We start from the raw sequence: 19,158 nt of genomic DNA on the forward strand, positions 1-19,158 counted from the left end.
TTCATTAATGCACTAATATTTTGAAGCTAAAGGGGGAGAAAAACCTCCTTCCTCCTAGCAGTATACTGTGTCTTCTGCTCTATGACTGAACTGATCCCTTGTTCCCGGACAGGTCTGCTAAATGACAACACTTTTTGAGTAATTCCACCTTCAAACAAGTACCTTGCTTTGATGTATTACAATGATAGACTGAAGTGTTCATGCAATACATCACCATAGTCAGCAGTTGCTTGACTCCAAGGATTGAGAGACTGAACCAGCTGTTTTTTTTTCTTAGGCATTCCTGCAATGCAGTTACACCAAACGACAAAAGTCAGAAGAGAGAGAACTCTTTAAGATTCATGCATTTTATTTTGGAAACTTTTCACCCCACTTTTTGCCCCCCCCCTTTCCAGGCTGCTTTAAAGTTTGCAACAGAAAATATGCAACTAAAATAGTACATTATATTATATGTCAATTCCATAATTAAATCAGCCACAAGAGAAGGGCGTAAAACAGCTAAAAAAGGTAAAGGTAAAGGTACCCCTGCCCGTCCGGGCCAGTCGTGTCCGTCTCTAGGGTTGTGCGCCCATCTCACTTAAGAGGCCAGGGGCCAGCGCTGTCCAGAGACACTTCCGGGTCACGTGGCCAGCGTGATGAAGCTGCTCTGGCGAGCCAGCACCAGCACAGCACACGGAAACGCCGTTTACCTTCCCGCTATAAAGCGGTACCTATTTATCTACTTGCACCCGGGGGTGCTTTCGAACTGCTAGGTGGGCAGGAGCTGGGACCAAACGACGGGAGCTCACCCCGCTGCGGGGATTCGAACCGCCGACCATGCGATCGGCAAGTCCTAGGCGCTGAGGTTTTACCCACAGCGCCACCCGCGTCCGCTAGCTCAGTTTAAAAATACATCACCACACTGATATAATGAGAGGCAAGATGAAGTTTGTTCTCATTAGCAATTTGATTATCAGCATGGTTTAGTGGTTAGGGTGTTGGACTGGAACATGAGATGCCAGATTTCATGTAGCTCACTTGGATATAGTTCAGCTGGTGGAGCATGAGACTCTTAATCTCATTGCCGTGGGTTCGAGCATTACAGGGGTTGGACTAGATAACTCTGGCGGCGCCTTCAAACCCTACAATTCTATGGCATTACCAAATGTAATGGCTCTATGATTCTATGGGTGGCCTTGAGCCAGTGACCCTCTCCGTCTCACACCTACATCAGAGGGAAGGAAATTAGGGTATAAATGTAATAATTGGATGTGCAGACATGAACTTAACATATGTTCTTGAACCTTGGGCAGTTCTTTAAGCAAACTACTTGGGGTTGCAACCCCAAGTAGGTGCAACCTCAATTATTCTATTATTATTATTATTATTATTATTATTATTATTATTATTATTATTCAATTTATTTATGTCTTACCTTTCTCCCAATTTGGTTTCAAGGTGGTATGCAACATTTTAAAAATGCAAGTATAAAATACAAAGTAATAAAGGCAAACTAGTTAGAAACAATAGCTGAAATACAACGAAACACATTTAGAAGTAGTTTTGGGACACCAGGCTCATACATGCTTACCTGGGAGTAAGTCACATTGATGTTGGAAGACATGTATAAGATTTCGTTGTCAGTCTTGAAATGAACAACTATCCTAAACACACTAAGAAGTGAGACGCATTGGACATATTGGTACTTTCTTTTGAGTAAACAGACATAGGATTGTGCTGAAAAACAATGCTAAATGTTATTTCCTGTACAACTTTATCAGTTCTACGGTGAAGCCTGACATATTGTGAAGTATCGCTATGGATTTGTTTTTCAGCCTCACGTGAAGCCTTCCATCAGCCACTTCATAGCTTTTGCACACACAAGCGTTAATGAAGTTAGCGTCAAATACCAGCAGAATGAGAAGCGTTATAACTACACAACACCAAAGAGTTTCCTGGAACTAATTAAACTCTACCAGAATCTGCTAGCGAAGAAGAGAGAAGAGTTGGTTCAAAAAATGGAAAGATTGGAAAATGGGCTACAAAAGCTGCAGACCACAGCTTCACAGGTAGGTTATGAAATGTTTTTCTGGGAAAGAAATACCGAAATCTCCAAGATCTCAGCAGCAACAGACATTGCCTCAGCTCTAGCATTCTCTGCTTCTGGGTAGAGGAAGTGTACACTGCAGAGTTAAGGAAGAGGCACCACACTACCATAGTCTTGAGCGGGAGCAGGAGAGTGACCTCTGACCTGACCTCTCCCACAACGCCACCGCACCAAGAGGGTGAGCAAACTTATGCAACCTTCCTTCCCTTTTGCTCCCCTGACTTTATGCAAATCCAGGATTGTGCTGTGGCACTACACATCCTCCAATGGGCTGCACAGTGACATTCTCACGTCATGCTAGGGTGTTTATTCCAGAACTTTCCGCCCCTCAACAATGATCAAGCAAAAGAAGACTTGTTTTAAACCAACTCTAAGAAGAAAGAGAGTTCCGGCCTATTTTCTAGGGCATAACCATTGATAGTACCAGGGCTGGCAAGGTGGGGCAACCGCCTCAGGCAGCAGGATTTCATCCTTATTCCTGATGTAGTTCTTCACTCACCCCTTCTTCCCTAGCAGGGAGGGGAGGGTGCCATTTTGTGGTTTACCTCAGGTGTCAAATTGTATTGGGCTGGTCCTACTTACTGTGTTCAGGATAAGAGTTTTGCTTTCGAGAGAGGAGCTATGTGGAGAGCTGATGTTTAGCGGGATAGAGAGAGTTAAGGATGAGAGTGAAGAGGCCAAACAGTACACTGTGAGCTTATAGTTCTTCTGCCATTCTATAGTATTAACAAGCTATGCATTTTTCAGTATAGTTGGGAATCCCTTTTGAATTTAGTTTTCGGTATAATATTGAACCTTCTTGAACTCCTTCCTCCTTTAAGGCACACAGCACTTGTTCCTCTGGAGTAGTCAAAAATGTTAAGTACAAATGATGGACACTTTGAGACTGTAGTAAGAAATTTAGTTGTATCTTTATTGGTGTTCTTTTAATATAAAGCAAACATGTGAATCTCTGTCCTGTTGGGTTTACTTTAAAAGATAATTCTGCTTTTCAAATGACATTTCAAGAAATGCTTTGGCAAGAAGACTGTCAGTTGTATGTTCTCTCCATACTGTAGCTAAATAATGGCCATTAATATTTCTTTGAATGAGACTTCATGAAAATTGTAGCTGTGAACATACAATCAGCTCATTTATGAACTAACAAGCATTGCCCTAGGGGCAGTCTCAACTGACATTCATCATTTTGCATAAAATTGACTTTCTCTACTAATAGCATATTGTACGCACATAATTTTATCATCTTACTTTAGCAATATCTCCTTGTGGGGGCGGGATTTGTAACTGGTTAGCTTTTCATGACTGACAGGTTCTAAACTTCCATCACTCATGATCTGGATCCACTTATTATAGTTCTCCCATTGCTGCTGCTTGAAATTTTTAAACAAAAGTAATTCAGAATGTTCCACTTGTACGCATCTGGGCCATTGCATCTTTCTGGGAGCTGAGAAACAGCTTAAGAGCATGTCCACATTTAAACATTACTCAGCTGTTAATCCACTTCCCCCCAACTCAAATTAAACCAGAGTAGTCCACACACACAATGATGTCATTCGCGCATGTTGCACAGCACCAGCCCCCTCAGTTGCGGGGTCAAGGCGGCACACTTGCGCACTGTTGGTGTCTCCTAGTAGAATTATATGCATTTTTTTCCTAAAAGGGTTAAAAGCAGATGTTCACTTAGATGGGAAAAATATACAGGGATGCACAAATAACTCTGTTGGGTTGAGGATTAAATATACTATAATTCACTCCCTGCTTCAACCGTCTTGGAAATTAAAACAGGAAGAAGATAGTGGGAGCTTTTGGTTTATATGAGAGAAATAAAGAGAGGTGTAATCAGATAACCAATCAAGGTTGCCTAATCTGCCCCTTCTGCTTTAAGCAGGGGCTAGATTTTGCCACGTTTAACTTTGTTCTATATCACAACTTGTTACCTTGCTCCCTCAGAACTCATTGGCAACTGCTCCTATCTACTAGCTTGTCCTGGATTTCTTGTCACAATAGAGTATGACAATGAGACAAAACCCAGGAATATGTACGATACTCTTTAGTTAAGTAAATAGTGTGTCAGTTCAGAGCTTTCCCCCCTCTGGTGTCAAGAACATGATTTATTTCCACTTGACACAAGAAAAGTCAGAGAGATGTTTTTGGTAGAAAATTCTTCTACACGTTGAAGCTGCCAATTCGCAAATAACTAGCGGTGATGGAGCTACATTCAAACATGCTCAGCTTCTTGTTGTTGCAAGTGCTTTGAGAAACAGGTTTCAATCCTGCGCACGCTTCCAGATGAGCAAACAGAACTCAGGAACTTCTTCCTGGTGGTTCTAGTAATGAAGAATAACAGAGCAATCCTAAATTGGTGGTGATTGTGAGATTCTGCGGTGGAGGAACCACCACTTCCTAAGCCAAACTGGCTTGTTTCAACCAGAGGGGATGCAGCTTTTTTCAGGGGGGCTATAATATCATTTTGCTTTACCCCCTTTTGAGACCCACCACTGGTGTGATGCACCATCAGTAATACATCTATGCCCACATAATGAGGTTTCCACTGTGGGTGTAATAGCCACCTTACTTGGATTACTGCAATGCGCTCTACGTGGGGCTGACTTTGAAGGTGACCCGGAAACTACAACTAATCCAGAATGCGGCAGCTAGACTGGTGACTGGGAGCGGCCGCCGAGACCACATAACACCGGTCTTGAAAGACCTACATTGGCTCCCAGTACGTTCCCGAGCACAATTCAAAGTGCTGGTGCTAACCTTTAAAGCCCTAAACGGCCTCGGTCCAGTATATCATTCTACCCAGACACTGAGGTCCAGCGCCGAGAGCCTTCTGGCGGTTCCCTCACTGCAAGAAGCCAAGTTACAGGGAACCAGGCAGAGGGGCCTTCTTGGTAGTGGCGCCCTCCCTGTGGAACACCCTCCCACCAGATGTCAAAGAGAACAACAACTACCAGACTTTTAGAAGACACCTGAAGGCAGCCCTGTTTAGGGAAGCTTTTAATGTTTGATGTATTACGGTATTTTAATATTTTGTTGGAAGCTGCCCAGAGTGGCTGGGGAGGCCCAGCCAGATGGGCGGGGTATAAACATTATTATTATTATTATTATTATTATTATTATTATTATTACTACTACTACTACTACTACTACTACTACTACAGGCAAGGCTCATCTCTGCCAATGGAGAGATGTTATCCTATAGCGCCTTAGCTGGCCTTTGACCAAATTTGGGGTTGTTCTTGATTCTCATAATGTCAATTCATTTATTTTAGGGGATTTTGTTTAAAGGCTTCCCATGGACACCAGGTTGGCTGTAGAATGAGAACAGATTGTTGGACCACATGGGCCACTTGTCTGGTCCAGCAAAACCATTCTGATATTCTTGTGGAACAATGAAGAATGGCTGCATCGGACATTAAAGAAGCTTGTTATTCCTCGTTATTTTCATGTTTCCCCTTCTGTTTATATAAGATGTAATGATATCGTCCTACTTTCTCTTAAGCAGCAAGACTTCACATTTGTTCAAAAACAGTGAAATCCAAATAAGCACTGACACAACCTGCTCCGGATAGTTTGAAAATTGTTGGGAATATTTCTTTATTAGGGGACATTTTGACCCCCCGCATCAATATGCTGGTCAATAGACTGTAAAATCATACTGGTGCCTTCAAGGCAATCTTTTTTTATAAATACAGAAATGTAATTATGCATCCTCTAGAGGGCTGGAAATAATTATACAAGTGTACAACAAAGCCCAAGGCAATGACTCCTTTTAACCGGTTGTTTTGAATATCATTTAAATCTTGTTAAAACTTAATTACCCAATTATGCTTGCTACATTTTAGGTGGAAGATCTGAAGTCTAAGCTTGCCGTTCAAGAGATAGAACTTCATCAGAGAAACAAAGACACTGAGGCTCTTATTGACAAAATTGGCCAACAGACAGAAAAACTAAGTCAAGAAAAAGCCACTGCAGATGAGGAGGAACAGAAGGTATAGAGATATGAATGATAGACACAACTGAGTCACACACACATATAGACTTAGGCCGTGGTCCTAAACCCTCTTACTGGAGGGAAGAGCGCTCCAAGTGTCCCTATTTTCCAGGGACAGTCCTGGATTTACAGAAGCCATCCTGGTTTCTGATTTGATCCCGGAATGTCCCACTTTTCATCAGAGAATTGTTGGAGGATATGGAGTTACGTGCAACCCCTGAGCCAAGGAGATAAATAACTATACAACCTTTAAAAGACTCCTGAAGGCAACACTGTATAGGGAAGTGTTTTAATGTTTAATGCTTTATTGTGTTTTTATGTAAGTTGGAAACCTCCAAGTGGCTAGGGCAACGCAGTCAGATGGGCAGGGTGATGATGATGATGATGATGATGAAGAATAGGGAGTTCCCAGTGCTTTTTTTCTATGATTGTGTCAGAACATGCCACAGTTTTTCTTTGACATAGAGAGAAGCTGCATGGTCTTCTGTTGTCCAAAGAGAAGAGAGTTTTTATCATACTTGTTTGTATTGCTATTTTATTGCTGTGGCTTTCGAAATTGTTTTTAGATTGGCCTGAATTATATTTATTTTATTTTATTTTTTAAAAAAATAATACTGTTTTCAACTTTTAAAAAGTGATCTGTTATTATTCTAATTCGATGTTTATATTGTTCTGCACTGTATTGGGTGAAATCTGTCCTAAAAGGTGGTTCGTCAGTATTTGCATATATATTGCCCTATCATGATGACACCCAAAAATTGGGTGCCTTCCACAAGAGGGTTGTAAGTGGCGTGACAATTATTGTGCAATACTTTCTAGGTGGCGGCCATTCAAGCAGAAGTAACAAAGCAGCAGAAAGAATCTGAAAATGACCTTGCCAAAGCCGAGCCAGCTCTAAACGCTGCAAATGCTGCCCTGAACACACTGAATAGGGTAACACCACTTCATTTATTTGTCTGAAAGTGTTCCACACTGCCCCGTTATTTAGTTCTTTTTCAAGACAGCTTCCTGCATCACATCACTGCTGCCGTTAGTCATCAGTTACTAGACCAGGGTTCCCAAACTTCGGTCTTCAGCTGGTTTTGGACTACAACTCCCATTATCCCTACCTAGCAGGACCCAGTTGTCAGGGATGATGGGGATTGTAGTCCAAAAGCTACTGGAGACCCAAGCTTGGGTATTAGATGTTCAGCATGGAATATGCTGTTGTTGAGTGAAATTTGCCAGTCATCGCTAGATCAAGTCTGAAGCCCTTCAGTTGCTTCTGGAGTGAAAAAATAAAAACAGTTCATCACTGAAAAAGAGGACAAAAGAGAGAGTGGGTTTACATTTTAAAAATTGCATGCGGTGATTTATATGCACATATGCAAATTTAAGAGGTAATGGGTTATTCTGCTAATAAGTCCCATCAGCAGAAGCCCTGTGCAAGGACTCCCACTTGTGCAATGGGGTTTTCCATACACACACCCAATTGGCTTAGGGGGTGTTGAGAGAGACCCCGGAACCGCATTTGTGGACTGGAGAAGAAGGATGGTTCAATCTGGGAAATGGAAATTGATCAACTTAGCATCATGTTGAATTCCTCACTATTACCATAATTTAGAGAGAAATACAATGCATCTCAGGGACGCTGGTGGTGCTGTGGGTTAAACCACAGCGCCTAGGACTTGCCGATCAGAAGGTCGGCGGTTTGAATCCCCGCGGCGGGGTGAGCTCCCGTTGCTCGGTCCCTGTTCCTGCCAACCTAGCAGTTCAAAGGCATGTCAAAGTGCAAGTAGATAAATAGGTACCGCTCTGGCGGGAAAGTAAATGGCGTTTCTGTGCGCTGCTCTGGTTCGCCAGAAGCGGCTTAGTCATGCTGGCTACATGACCCGGAAGCTGTACACCGGCTCCCTCAGCCAATAAAGCAAGATGAGCACCGCAACCCCAGAGTCGGCCATGACTGGACCTAATGGTCAGGGGTCCCTTTACCTTTACCTTTACAATGCATCTCACCATAGTGCGAAAGACTGTGACCAGGTCAGCTGTGTCAGTCTGCTGTCAAGGCTGATGGGCGTCTTCATGGCTCCTGTTGCCCTCCCCTCTTAAAATTCCTTATATTTGAACTGGACTTTGAACCAGGTAAAGGTAAAGGACCCCTGGATGGGAGGTCAAAGGAGACTATGGGGTTGAGGCACTCATATAGCTTTCAGGCTGAGGAAGCTGGTGTTTGTCCACAGACAGCTTTCCAGGTCATGGGGCCAGCATGACTAAACTGCTTCTGGCACAATGGAACACCATGATGGAAACCTAAGCGCACGGAAACACCGTTTACCTTCCCGCTGCAGCTGTACCTATTTATTTGCACTGGCGTGCTTTCGAACTGCGAGGTTGGCAGGAGCTGGGACAGAGCAACAGGAGCTCACCCTGTTGCGGGGATTCGAACCACCGACCTTCTGATCAGCAAGCCCAAGAGGCTCAGTGGTTTAGACCACAGCGCCACCTACTATAAAGGACTGCCCACTGTAAAGTGTGGCATGTGCTCACCCTAATTGCATGTTATGGTCCTCTTTTAAATAATGCCAAGGTTTTCCTTTGGAAATATAATTGGTCTGTTAATACGGATGTTTTTCCTATTCTATTTTAGCTGAACCTAACTGAGCTAAGAACTTTCCCAAACCCACCTGCTATCGTAACAAATGTGACGGCTGCCGTCCTGGTTCTCTCGTCTCCGAGCGGCAAGATTCCAAAGGACAGGAGCTGGAAAACTGCCAAGATGTATATGAGCAAGGTAAGCAGGGGACCTCTGCGAGGCGACACAGAGATTAACGCAAAAGTCTGCGTAAACATTTCTTAATCTCTGGCGTGCCTTGATCTACCAGTTACACATAGGAGGGAAATGCCAGAGATAATGGGCATGGCAGGAGTTTGTCAAAGAACTTCAGGAAAGGAAGGAAAGTAATTAGACACCTTTGACATTCTGTCAAAGGGCGGGGGAGGGGAATGTCATGACTTTGCGCCACACATTTCCCCAAATCATACTTATTAAATGTCAGCACAGTTTCTTATAAATATAAAACCTCTTCTGTGAAGGATGGGATGTAAGAAAAGTCGGTGTACTGCCAAAGAGGCTGCAACATTTTCTGTATAATTTATGCTGCTCATAACTCCTCAACAGTATTTTTAGTAACAGTAGTAGCCATTATTATTATTATTATTATTATTATTATTATTATTATTATTATTATTATTATCATTATTATTGCTGCTGCTGCTACTACTACTACTATTAAGGTGCCAAAAATATGTGCATCTTGTGAAGTGGTTAGAAGCTGTCACAAAAGGAAATCACAGGAATTTTTTTAAAGCGCTAACAGCTATTGTGGGGGCAGCTTTTTCAATTAGTTTCTTTGACTTTACAGTGGTACCTTGGTTTACGAACTTAAATCTGTTCCGGAAGTCCGTTCTTAAACCAAAGCATTCTTAAACCAAGGTCTGCTTTCCCATAGCAGCGGGGAACTCAATTTACAAATGGAACACACTCAACAGGAAGCGAAACATATTCTTATTCCAAGGCAAAGTTCACAAACCAAAACAGCTACTTCCAGGTTTGCAGCAATCTTAATCCAAGTTGTTCATAAACTAAGCTGTTCTTAAACCAAGGTACCACTGTACTTTGAAGGTACTGATTATCCCAAAACTGTCAGGAGCTCGTCCTACTCTTGCGTAGGACCCTGGCAGAGACACATGCCCGACTGGCATGTTCCCTCCCTCCTGGTCAATCGTTCGGGAGCTTCAGAAGCTTTCTTCTGCCTGACATCACAGCGACCGATGCCAACAGACATCGGCACACTTAGGGATCCACAGAGTCTTCACAGCTTGCGTAACAGACCTCAGCAACTCAGCATTTTGGCTAATCTACTTTATTTACATATAAACACACACGGAGCACTGCAACATGGCTCCCTCTCTCTCTAGCATCAGACAGCAAAGTGAATGAACAAAGGACAATAGTCCCACTTCACGGAACACAGTAACACAAACATCCTGCCTCCATCACTTCCCACTCTGTGGAGTCAAAACATACACCGTCATCTGAAAGACAACAATCCCATGACTGCAACCATGGAGCAGGAATTCTAACAAAAACATGGCCAAAAGGTCTCTTAAAAAACTTTCACAACATTAAAGAATAAAATTTGATCAGATATTTTGTCAGGAGGTCATACTAGCTTCACACAATTTAGTTAATTGTGTGTTTCCTCCTGCTCTGGAGGTTAGGACTTGAGGCAATGGCTTCAAGTTTACAAGAAAGGAGATTCTGACTTAAACATTCAGAAAAAACTTTCTGACAGTAAGAGCTGTTCGGCAGTGGAAAAGACTCCCTCAGGAGGTTGTGGACTCTCCTTCCTTGGAGGTTCTTAAGCAGAGGCTGGATGGCCACCTGTCATGGATGCTTTAGTTGAGATTCCTGCATTGCATGTGGTTGGACTAGATGAACCTAAGGGTCCCTTCCAACTCTAAGATTCTATGATTTGGGGTGGCCTCCTTCTCTTTGCTCTTTAGGTAGATGAATTCCTCCAAAGTCTCATCAATTTTGATAAAGAACATATCCCTGAAGCCACTGTTAAAGCTGTAAAAGAAGATTATCTGAGTGATCCAGAGTTCAGCCCAGAGTTTGTACGGACAAAATCTTCAGCAGCTGCTGGTCTTTGTGCATGGGTTATTAATATCATTAAATTCCACGAGGTAGGAATTAATAATGTTTACCTTAGCTCTACTTTATTTTCTAATTGCTTAAGAAATCGTACTCATATTTATTTATTACAGTTCTAACCCTGCTTTACCTCCAAAGAGTTCAAGGTAGTGTACAAGGCTCTGTTTTGTCCTCACAAGAACTGTGTGAGGCAGGTGAGGTTGAACATGTTGACTGGCCCAAGGACAATCCATAAACTTCATGGCTGAGTGGAAATTTGGTTCCACAGCTCTACTCTACCAGTCACTCTCATCATTGTGTCATCATAGTGTTCCTTCAGGAAAATGGACACACATTTTGGACAGCCTTAAGCTATTTGTACGGACGCTGGTGGTGCTGTGGTCTAACCACAGAGCCTAGGGCTTGCCAATCAGAAGGTCAGTGGTTCGAATCCCCGCAACGGGGTGAGTTCCCATTGTTCAGTCCCTGCTCCTGCCAACCTAGCAGTTCAAAAGCACATCAGAGTGCAAGTAGATAAATAGGTACCGCTCCGGCGGGAAGGTAAACGGCGTTTCCGTGCGCTGCTCTGGTTCACCAGAAGCGGTTTAGTCATGCTGGCCACATGACCCGGAAGCTGTACGCCGGCTCCCTCGGCCAATAAAGCGAGATGAGCGCCACAACCCCAGAGTCGTTCGCGACTGGACCTAATGGTCAGGGGTCCCTTTACCTTTTAAGCTATTTGTGTTTGACAGTTATGTGGATCTTGACGTGAAGTAAATGTATGACATTTTAAGCAGTGCCATTTTTCTAGGAAAAGAGGTGCCGAAGCACACCTTCTTCTCTTAGAATGGCAATGGCACCCACCTGAGAGGGGCCGGAACTGGGGTTCCAGTCAGTTCCATCTGGAAAACAGCCCTGGTTTTAGGTATTAGAAAGATGATTATTATGTTTTTAAAAAAGACCTAAAGACAGAAAAGGCTGGCTCGTCTTTAAATGTTCCACAGCTACTAGAAATTTGGCCGGCTAAATGTTTTGCTCGTTCTTGTGGCAAATGAAATAACAAAACAAATAAAAGTATTTCGTTGCCAGGAAGTCTCTCAGGCTTCTCACTTAAGGAAGGCTTGAGCTAGCCAGCCAGCAATTAGAGCTATCATCTAGACTCCTGTCACTGGTGTCCAAAGCACGCTCCTGTAAAACAAGTCTGAAGGAGAGTGGCTGCTTTTAGGTGGCTGCCAAAGGGAAAGGAACATTTTGGGGTGAGCCTTTGGGGGATGTGAATCACAGCCCCAGGAATTCTGTTCTTCTGGAGACAGCAAGAGGAGGAACATCTGGAACATATTATTGTTGACCTTGTTATTATTATACTGAATGTGCTGTTTGGGTATTTTCATATTTTATTTTATTTTTCATTTAAGCTGCTTTAAGTATTATTTTAATAAATATATAAAGAAAGGACCTACCCACAAATCCCTACACCAGGCATGGCCAAACTTGGCCCTCCAGCCGTTTTTGGGACTACAACTCCCATCATCCCTAGCTCACAGGACCAGTGGTCAGGGGTGATGGGAATTGTAGTCCCCAAACAGCTGGAGGGCCAAGTTTGGCCATGCCTGCCCTACACTAACGCTATGCAACAGAATGAAAGAATAATACACCACATCTCCCTCCCTGCCTTCCTCCCTCTTTCCCCTCTCTTCCCCCCAATCACAAGATGTCTGTGACAAAAGTGTCTCTCAGTGAATGTAAACAAACTGTGAAAAAGAAACTACGGATTTAAAGTGGAGACGATAGGTGTACTTTCCCCTGTTTGTTTGTTTGTTTGTTTTGTAACACATTAATTTTTTAAAAATAAAAACTAATCTAAAAAAATCAGAGTATACTAATTTCATCCCATATTTAATCTATGAAACCATGACCCCAATGTTACACTTTTACATAAGTTTTATTTGGTTTTACAAATATTAGTTTATAGCAATCCAAAATACATATCCATATTTTGAGATTTCTCCAAATCTCTGGACTTCCCACCTTACCCTCCATTGTAAACCCTCTCAGCTGCATATTATTTCATAATCCATATTTTGTATTTTTCCATATTGTCCATGATATTCGCTACATTACGAGTGTTGTTAAAATCCTGCTAACGTTTTCATCTGCTTACAGTGGTCTCCTAGAAGATAAATTATAATTTTTTCCCCATTCTTTATTGAAGTTTTGGTCTTCTTGGTTCCTGAGCCTTCCAGTCAGTTGTGCCATTTCAGCATAGTCCAACAGCTTAGTTTGCCATTCCTTTCTGGTAGCGATGCTTTTAAAGTGCTTTTAAGGCCATGACAACTGTGCTAAACCTTTGCCTGTTTCCAACTACAAGTATGCAAGTACCCAGTAAGTATGTCACAAAGAAGCATAGTTAATTTGGCACACTGGAAGGGCACCATAGTGCTATAGTGCGACAAAAGCAGTATCCAAAAAATTGAAACATTTGTGGCATGAAAAGCTATGGTTTTCCAGCAAAAGGCTCCTGACTATGTATGGATTGCTAAAGGTGTCGTGTGACTATCCAGAAAATTTTGAAGGTGCAAATTGACTGGGATGTGAGAACAGATACAACCAATGTCAAGAGCACAAATTTCTCTGAATGTACATGGAAAGTTTCATTTTGAGGGCCCTAATATAGTATAGATGCCTGGTAACATTAAATTTGTATTTTATTTTGTACGGGCGTTTCTTAGTGGTATTGTAGAAATGATATTAGCCTCCACGTCTTATGAATGGAACTTTACCTCTCTGGATGTGAAATCTGCACTCTTTCACTCAGCAGTTGTCTATCAACTCCCCTTCAAACTGTTTAAATTTATGCTCACTGTGGATCAAGCTCCACAGAAGGAGCATTTGACTATCTGACTGCTGTCACTTGAGTAGGAGTCAATGTGTATTTTGCACAGAGCCAACATACACCCTTCCCATTCAAAAATTGTCATCACTGTTTTAATTAAAAGGTCCATAAACCACACTACAATTTGTATGGCTCTAACTATAATTCTTAGCACAACGTGGTTACAAACAATGACATAACGTTGTTTTAGTATGTACTAACTAAAACAAGGTTGTAATGTTTACATTGGGTTCTGTTTCTTTGATATATGCACAGAGGAGGGCTTGCTGTTAGGTGTGGTGCCATGTTTATGATTAAACACTTTATTCGTACTCATATGTCAATCTATTAGTGAGCTGTTAATTCAAATGCTACTATGATGTATTTTATCGCCATTAGCACATTTATCACAGGTAGATATAAAACTTAGACAAAGGTGTATGTTCTCATTAATGATGAACAGCCTATTCATCTTACTAGAATGTAATTAATGTAGGTTGCAATACTTAATTTTTCACTGTTTGTCATGATGCATATTTAACATTTCTTCTATCCTTTATCAATCTGCTTTCCTTTTGCGTGGACATGTCCAAAAGATATATGTAAGTGTGGTACTTTTACGTGTGTGTGTGTGTGTGTGTGTGTTTTAAAAGTTGGCAATTTCTTTTTCTGTATGTTATAGCCAGTAGCGTTTGCACAAACGTCAGGCGTGTTCATACTGATTATATGAACATTTTTCCCCTTAATTATTATATGTTTAACGTTGATCAGTTGAACCCATAAAACAAGTGTGAAAGATCAGTTCTGCTGGTGGTTTGATCCCATCTTATAACGGATGTTCATGTGACATAATGTACTTTCCCTGCTAATAAGTTCCATTTTAATTTCGAACCCTCACGGACTGTTATATGTGTGTATACTGTTTCATAACAAGCAATGATCAGCACAGGGATCCTGCAAGAAAAGGTAATGGAGAAAATTACATAAAATGGAACAGAGGGGAAAGTAAGCATGTTCCCACTAACCCTGACTCCTCACCTAACATAACTCATTTCCCACCAAAAGCCTAAGTAAATGTATCGTTGTTGTGATGTAATTAACTGTGAACACTCTCCTTTTCTAAATTGCTGCTGTTTGGGGACACATCTCAGGTCAGGCTGTGACAAAATAATGGGTACAGTGGTACCTCAGTTTACAAACTATTCGGTTTATGAACTCCGCAAAACCGGAAGTAGTGTCCCAGTTAGCGAACTTTACCTTGGTCTACGAACGGAATCCAAACAGTGGAAGGGCACCGGCAGCGGAAGGCCTCATTAGGTAAAGCACGCCTCAGTTTAAGAACAAATTCAGTTTAAGAACTGACTTCAGGGACGGATTAAGTTCGTAAACTGAGGTACCACTGTATTGAGAAACTGGCCAGTTGAAGATCAATGAACTTCAAGCTCCTTGCTTAGAATCACTGAACTGAGTCCTCATTAGACAGTGTCCACTTTCAAACTGTTATAAGTTTTTCAAACGATTCTATGATTCTAACCCTTTTGGAGCTTTCCCGACTGCTATCTGAATTCAGGCCTCTATCAACTTACCACTTTCTGTGGTAAATTTCTGTGATGTGCGGTTCACAATTTAAACATGTATCCTGCTCTAACCTTTTAGGTTTACTGCGAAGTAGACCAAAAACGTCAAGCCCTGGCACAGGCCAATGCAGACTTGGTTGTTGCAGCAGAAAAACTTGAGTCAATAAGGAAGAAGCTTAATGTAAGTGTTATTGTCTTCAGTTTATGTAGGTCTCTTCCTATCTCCTATCTCCTACATATCAAACACTGGGCACCATTCCTTATATGTCAAATTTTAAAAATTACATTATTGTTCTTGGAGGCAATGAAAGGGTTTCTAGCCTGGATAATCATTTGTTGTGTTTTGTTTGATAGAGGTGCTATGCAGCAGGAAATAAATGTATTCTAGTTTCCTTCCACTACTTACCTAGGAGTAAAGGTGTTTCCAGATGGGTGTTTATTGTGCTTCTAAGGTACACAAGTTTGTTTGATTTTGCAGCACCCACAAAACATTGACATAAAAATGCCACCCCGTATTGTCGACACTCTGATTTCAGCTGGATTTATCTTTTTTCAGGAAAAATGCAATAAATAATATTTTAAAACTATTGCCAGCAAACCATATACAGTGTCTAAATATGCTTAGGATTGTGCTGTTAAATGAACAAAGAAGATGAATTAAAATGGGAAAAGTTTGCTTTAACACAGTAGGAATCATTAGTGTTGCCCTGAGGCTATGGCTTGCCGATCGGAAGGTCGGCGGTTCGAATCCCTGTGAAAGGGTGAGCTCCCATTGCTCAGTCCCAGCTCCTGCCAACCTAGCAGTTTGAAAGCACGTCAATGTGCAAGTAGATAAATAGGTACCATTCCGGCAGGAAGGTAAACAGTGTTTCCGTGCGCTGCTCTGGTTCGCCAGAAGCGGCCTAGTCGTGCTGGCCAAATGACCCGGAAAAACTGTCTGCGGACAAACGTTGGCTCCCTCGGCCAGTAAAGCAAAATGAGTGCTGCAACCCCAGAGGCGTTCATGACTGGACTTAACCGTCAGGCATCCTTTACCTTTAAGCATTATTACATGAAAAGAAATCCCAGTAAACTCAAAGGGAATTCAAGTCAATGTGCCCAGTAATTCAGCAAACAAATGGTGTTTGCAATCAATGTGCATAGTTTGTTTGATGTGTGACTTCAGTAATACTGATTTTAAACTCAGCAGTTCTAAAAATTATATTTGTTTTTATACAGGTGTGCAATTCCTCTTCATTTGATATTATGAATTACTAAATCATAACATAGTATTAAATGTGAAACTGTAGAGAATGGAGGAAAACAACAAACTCTCAGGCCTATTTCAGCTGATAAGGAATAAGAAAGTATAAAACTGTTGCAGTGGCGTAGCATGGGGGGTGCAGGGGGGGCCGGCCGCACCGGGCGCAACATCTGGGGGTTAGGGTTAGGGGGCGCAAATCCACGGGTTGGGGGGCGCAAATCCACGGGTTAGGGGGTGCAAATTACTTGCCTTGCCCCGGGTGCTGACAACCCACGCTACGCCACTGAGCTGTTGTTAACCTTTGTGACTTTTTCCAAGTTTCAAAGCTAGTTGTAAAAACAAGTTGTAAAATCCGCCAGTAGGTGAAGAATTTATTCTATTTATGACTTGACCATTTAACTCCAAACAAGAATTTCAAATAACACTAGGGAATTATGAACATTTGAACTCAGAATGTTCTGGAGGGGGTTTTCCCCTTAATTCTAAACTCTGGTTTCTCAGCAGAGATATTGATTTTCTTGCATTTGTCCAATAACCAACAAAAATGGGTCTGGTCATTCAACTGGAATGCTAGTTACATTTAGTAGTTACATTTAATTCAAGGACTTTTAACTCACTTTTGCTGCTGTTTTTCAGTTTGATCATTTCTGAAAGGGGTCCAGCATGTGTGCAGAGCCGCCTGGGTGTTTTTTGGAGCCCAATGCTTACTTGCAACATGGGTCGCCTCCTACAAATGTATCATGATCTCATTCCATACATATTCCATACATACAGTCTCATAAGTCATGATTCATGGCAGCTTCACACAAACCAATGCACACCTGTGCAGACAGGTACACATTCTCTTGCAGATATAGCCCCTGCTCGCCATATCTCTGTTCAGAGCATTGCCTTCCCGTTGCTAACTCTCAGCCCAACATTTCAAAAAATTTCTGGTGCACCACTGGATACACACAAAAATAGCAAGCGATATTTTTTTAGATGTTAAAGGAACAGGAGCAGGGCTTTTATAGGTAAAGGTAAAGGGACCCCTGACCATTAGGTCCAGTCGTGACCGACTCTGGGGTTGCGGCGCTCATCTTGCTTTATGGGCCGAGGGAGCCGGTGTACAGCTTCCGGGTCATGTGGCCAGACCAGAGCAGTGCACGGAAACGCCGTTTACCTTCCCACTGGAACTTGCATTTGGCATGCTTTTGGACTGGTAGGTGGGCAGGAGCAGGGACCGAGCAACGGGAGCTCACCCCATTGCGGGGATTCGAACCGCCTACCTTCTGATAGGCAAGCCCTAGGCTCTGTGGTTTAACCCACAGCGCCACCCGCGTCAGGGCTTTTATAGAAGTTGACAAAAGAGAGAGAGGTATAATGTCTGGTCTGCAGTTAAGGAGTGGGTGCCACATTGCCTGCTAGAGTGCAATTGCCAGCTTGCAATTCTCTGATTTCTTCTGCCTCAAATTGATTGTTTGCAAACAATCAATGACAAACAAAACAAACAATGACAAGCAAAAACAAGCAAACAAACAATAACTCAGTAGTGTCAGTTGCACATAGGCAAAATCAAACTGTTCCATTTTTAGCAAACTGAATAATTTTTTTTTTTATTTACCAAGAGCTCTTATATCAGTAACTCCTGATCATTTATGAACAAATTAAATAGCAGCAACTCAATATAGATCCTTGGACACAAATCTCTCTACTCTTCTATCCATTGTGAAAACAACCCTTTTTATTTCTTTCACATTTTACTTTTCGCTTTATTTTATAAACTTCTAGGTTTTCTGCTCTCGACCCTTCTATAGTGTTTCAAAAATTTGTAAGTGCCTTCATGTTGTGACATCAAATGGAGCCGTAATAAGACTATTTTAAGAAGAAGTGTTCAACATTACATAGGCTTAAATTTTTTTTTTTTTTAAGATAGTGTATTCATGTCAAAACTGTCACGGTGCTTAGATGCCAAGCCCAAACTGGATGCATGCAACCTTTTAAAAGTAAATCCAAAATTAGATGATACAGATCTGAATTCTTTTGTAATTTTGAGAAATAGTATTTCAAAGGAAGTGTAATCTATCTACCTTCTGTCTATCTATGTTGGATCCTCCTCAGAGAGGGTCCATGTTGCGTGTGTCCCCGGGACTCCCCCCCACCGGCCTGGAGGCGGGGCTTTGGTATTATAATTGCGCCACCGCTTCTTGGCCAATCGGCTTGGTGGTGTGATTTGGGGCTTTGTTTTTAAGCGGCAGCACGACGTGGGGAACCCCTCATGCTTCACACTGCCGAACACCCACCTGCCCTCCCTGTTGTTAGGATGGTGTCTGGCCTTGCTTTGGACTTCGGTTGGTAGCCTGTTTTGGGACAGGGGCCAGACAGGAATTTTGTCCAATGTGTCAAATGGGCAGTGGCCACTTGGTTTTTGCCTACCTCTCAGCAATCGTCACAACTTTGCAAGGTTTAGCGGTTAGGCATTGGTTTAGGGTAATGTGGGGAGGGGAGGTGCGGCCATCACCTGCCCCTCCATTTGATAGGGTATTCCGTTAAAGGAATCCGGGGGTCTGGATCTCGTCCGAAGCCTGAGGAGGAGCTAGGGCTATGCCAGCACCCCCGGGAACCCCAGGGGTGAGCACCAGTCGATAGCCATTGTTGGAGCTCCCTCTGCTGGTAGTTTACCCTTTGCAGGCTCCCTGCTGGGTGGGCAGGAGCCAGTTATAGTC

At 42.4% G+C, this 19,158-nt stretch overlaps 1 protein-coding gene across 1 annotated transcript in view; it reads left to right on the plus strand.

Moving 5' to 3' along the window:
* LOC114584578 (dynein beta chain, ciliary-like) overlaps positions 1 to 19,158 on the plus strand; it is a 253,572-nt gene that overhangs the window by 170,774 nt on the left and 63,640 nt on the right. Inside the window, exons 57-62 of the mRNA XM_028706567.2 lie at positions 1,815 to 2,048; positions 5,938 to 6,084; positions 6,906 to 7,019; positions 8,713 to 8,856; positions 10,632 to 10,814; positions 15,290 to 15,391. Coding sequence (XP_028562400.2) covers positions 1,815 to 2,048; positions 5,938 to 6,084; positions 6,906 to 7,019; positions 8,713 to 8,856; positions 10,632 to 10,814; positions 15,290 to 15,391 — 924 coding nt within the window. The remainder of the gene's footprint in view (positions 1 to 1,814; positions 2,049 to 5,937; positions 6,085 to 6,905; positions 7,020 to 8,712; positions 8,857 to 10,631; positions 10,815 to 15,289; positions 15,392 to 19,158) is intronic.

Source organism: Podarcis muralis, chromosome 1 (genome assembly GCF_964188315.1).
Source record: "Podarcis muralis chromosome 1, rPodMur119.hap1.1, whole genome shotgun sequence".
NCBI classification, from domain to species: domain Eukaryota; kingdom Metazoa; phylum Chordata; class Lepidosauria; order Squamata; family Lacertidae; genus Podarcis; species Podarcis muralis.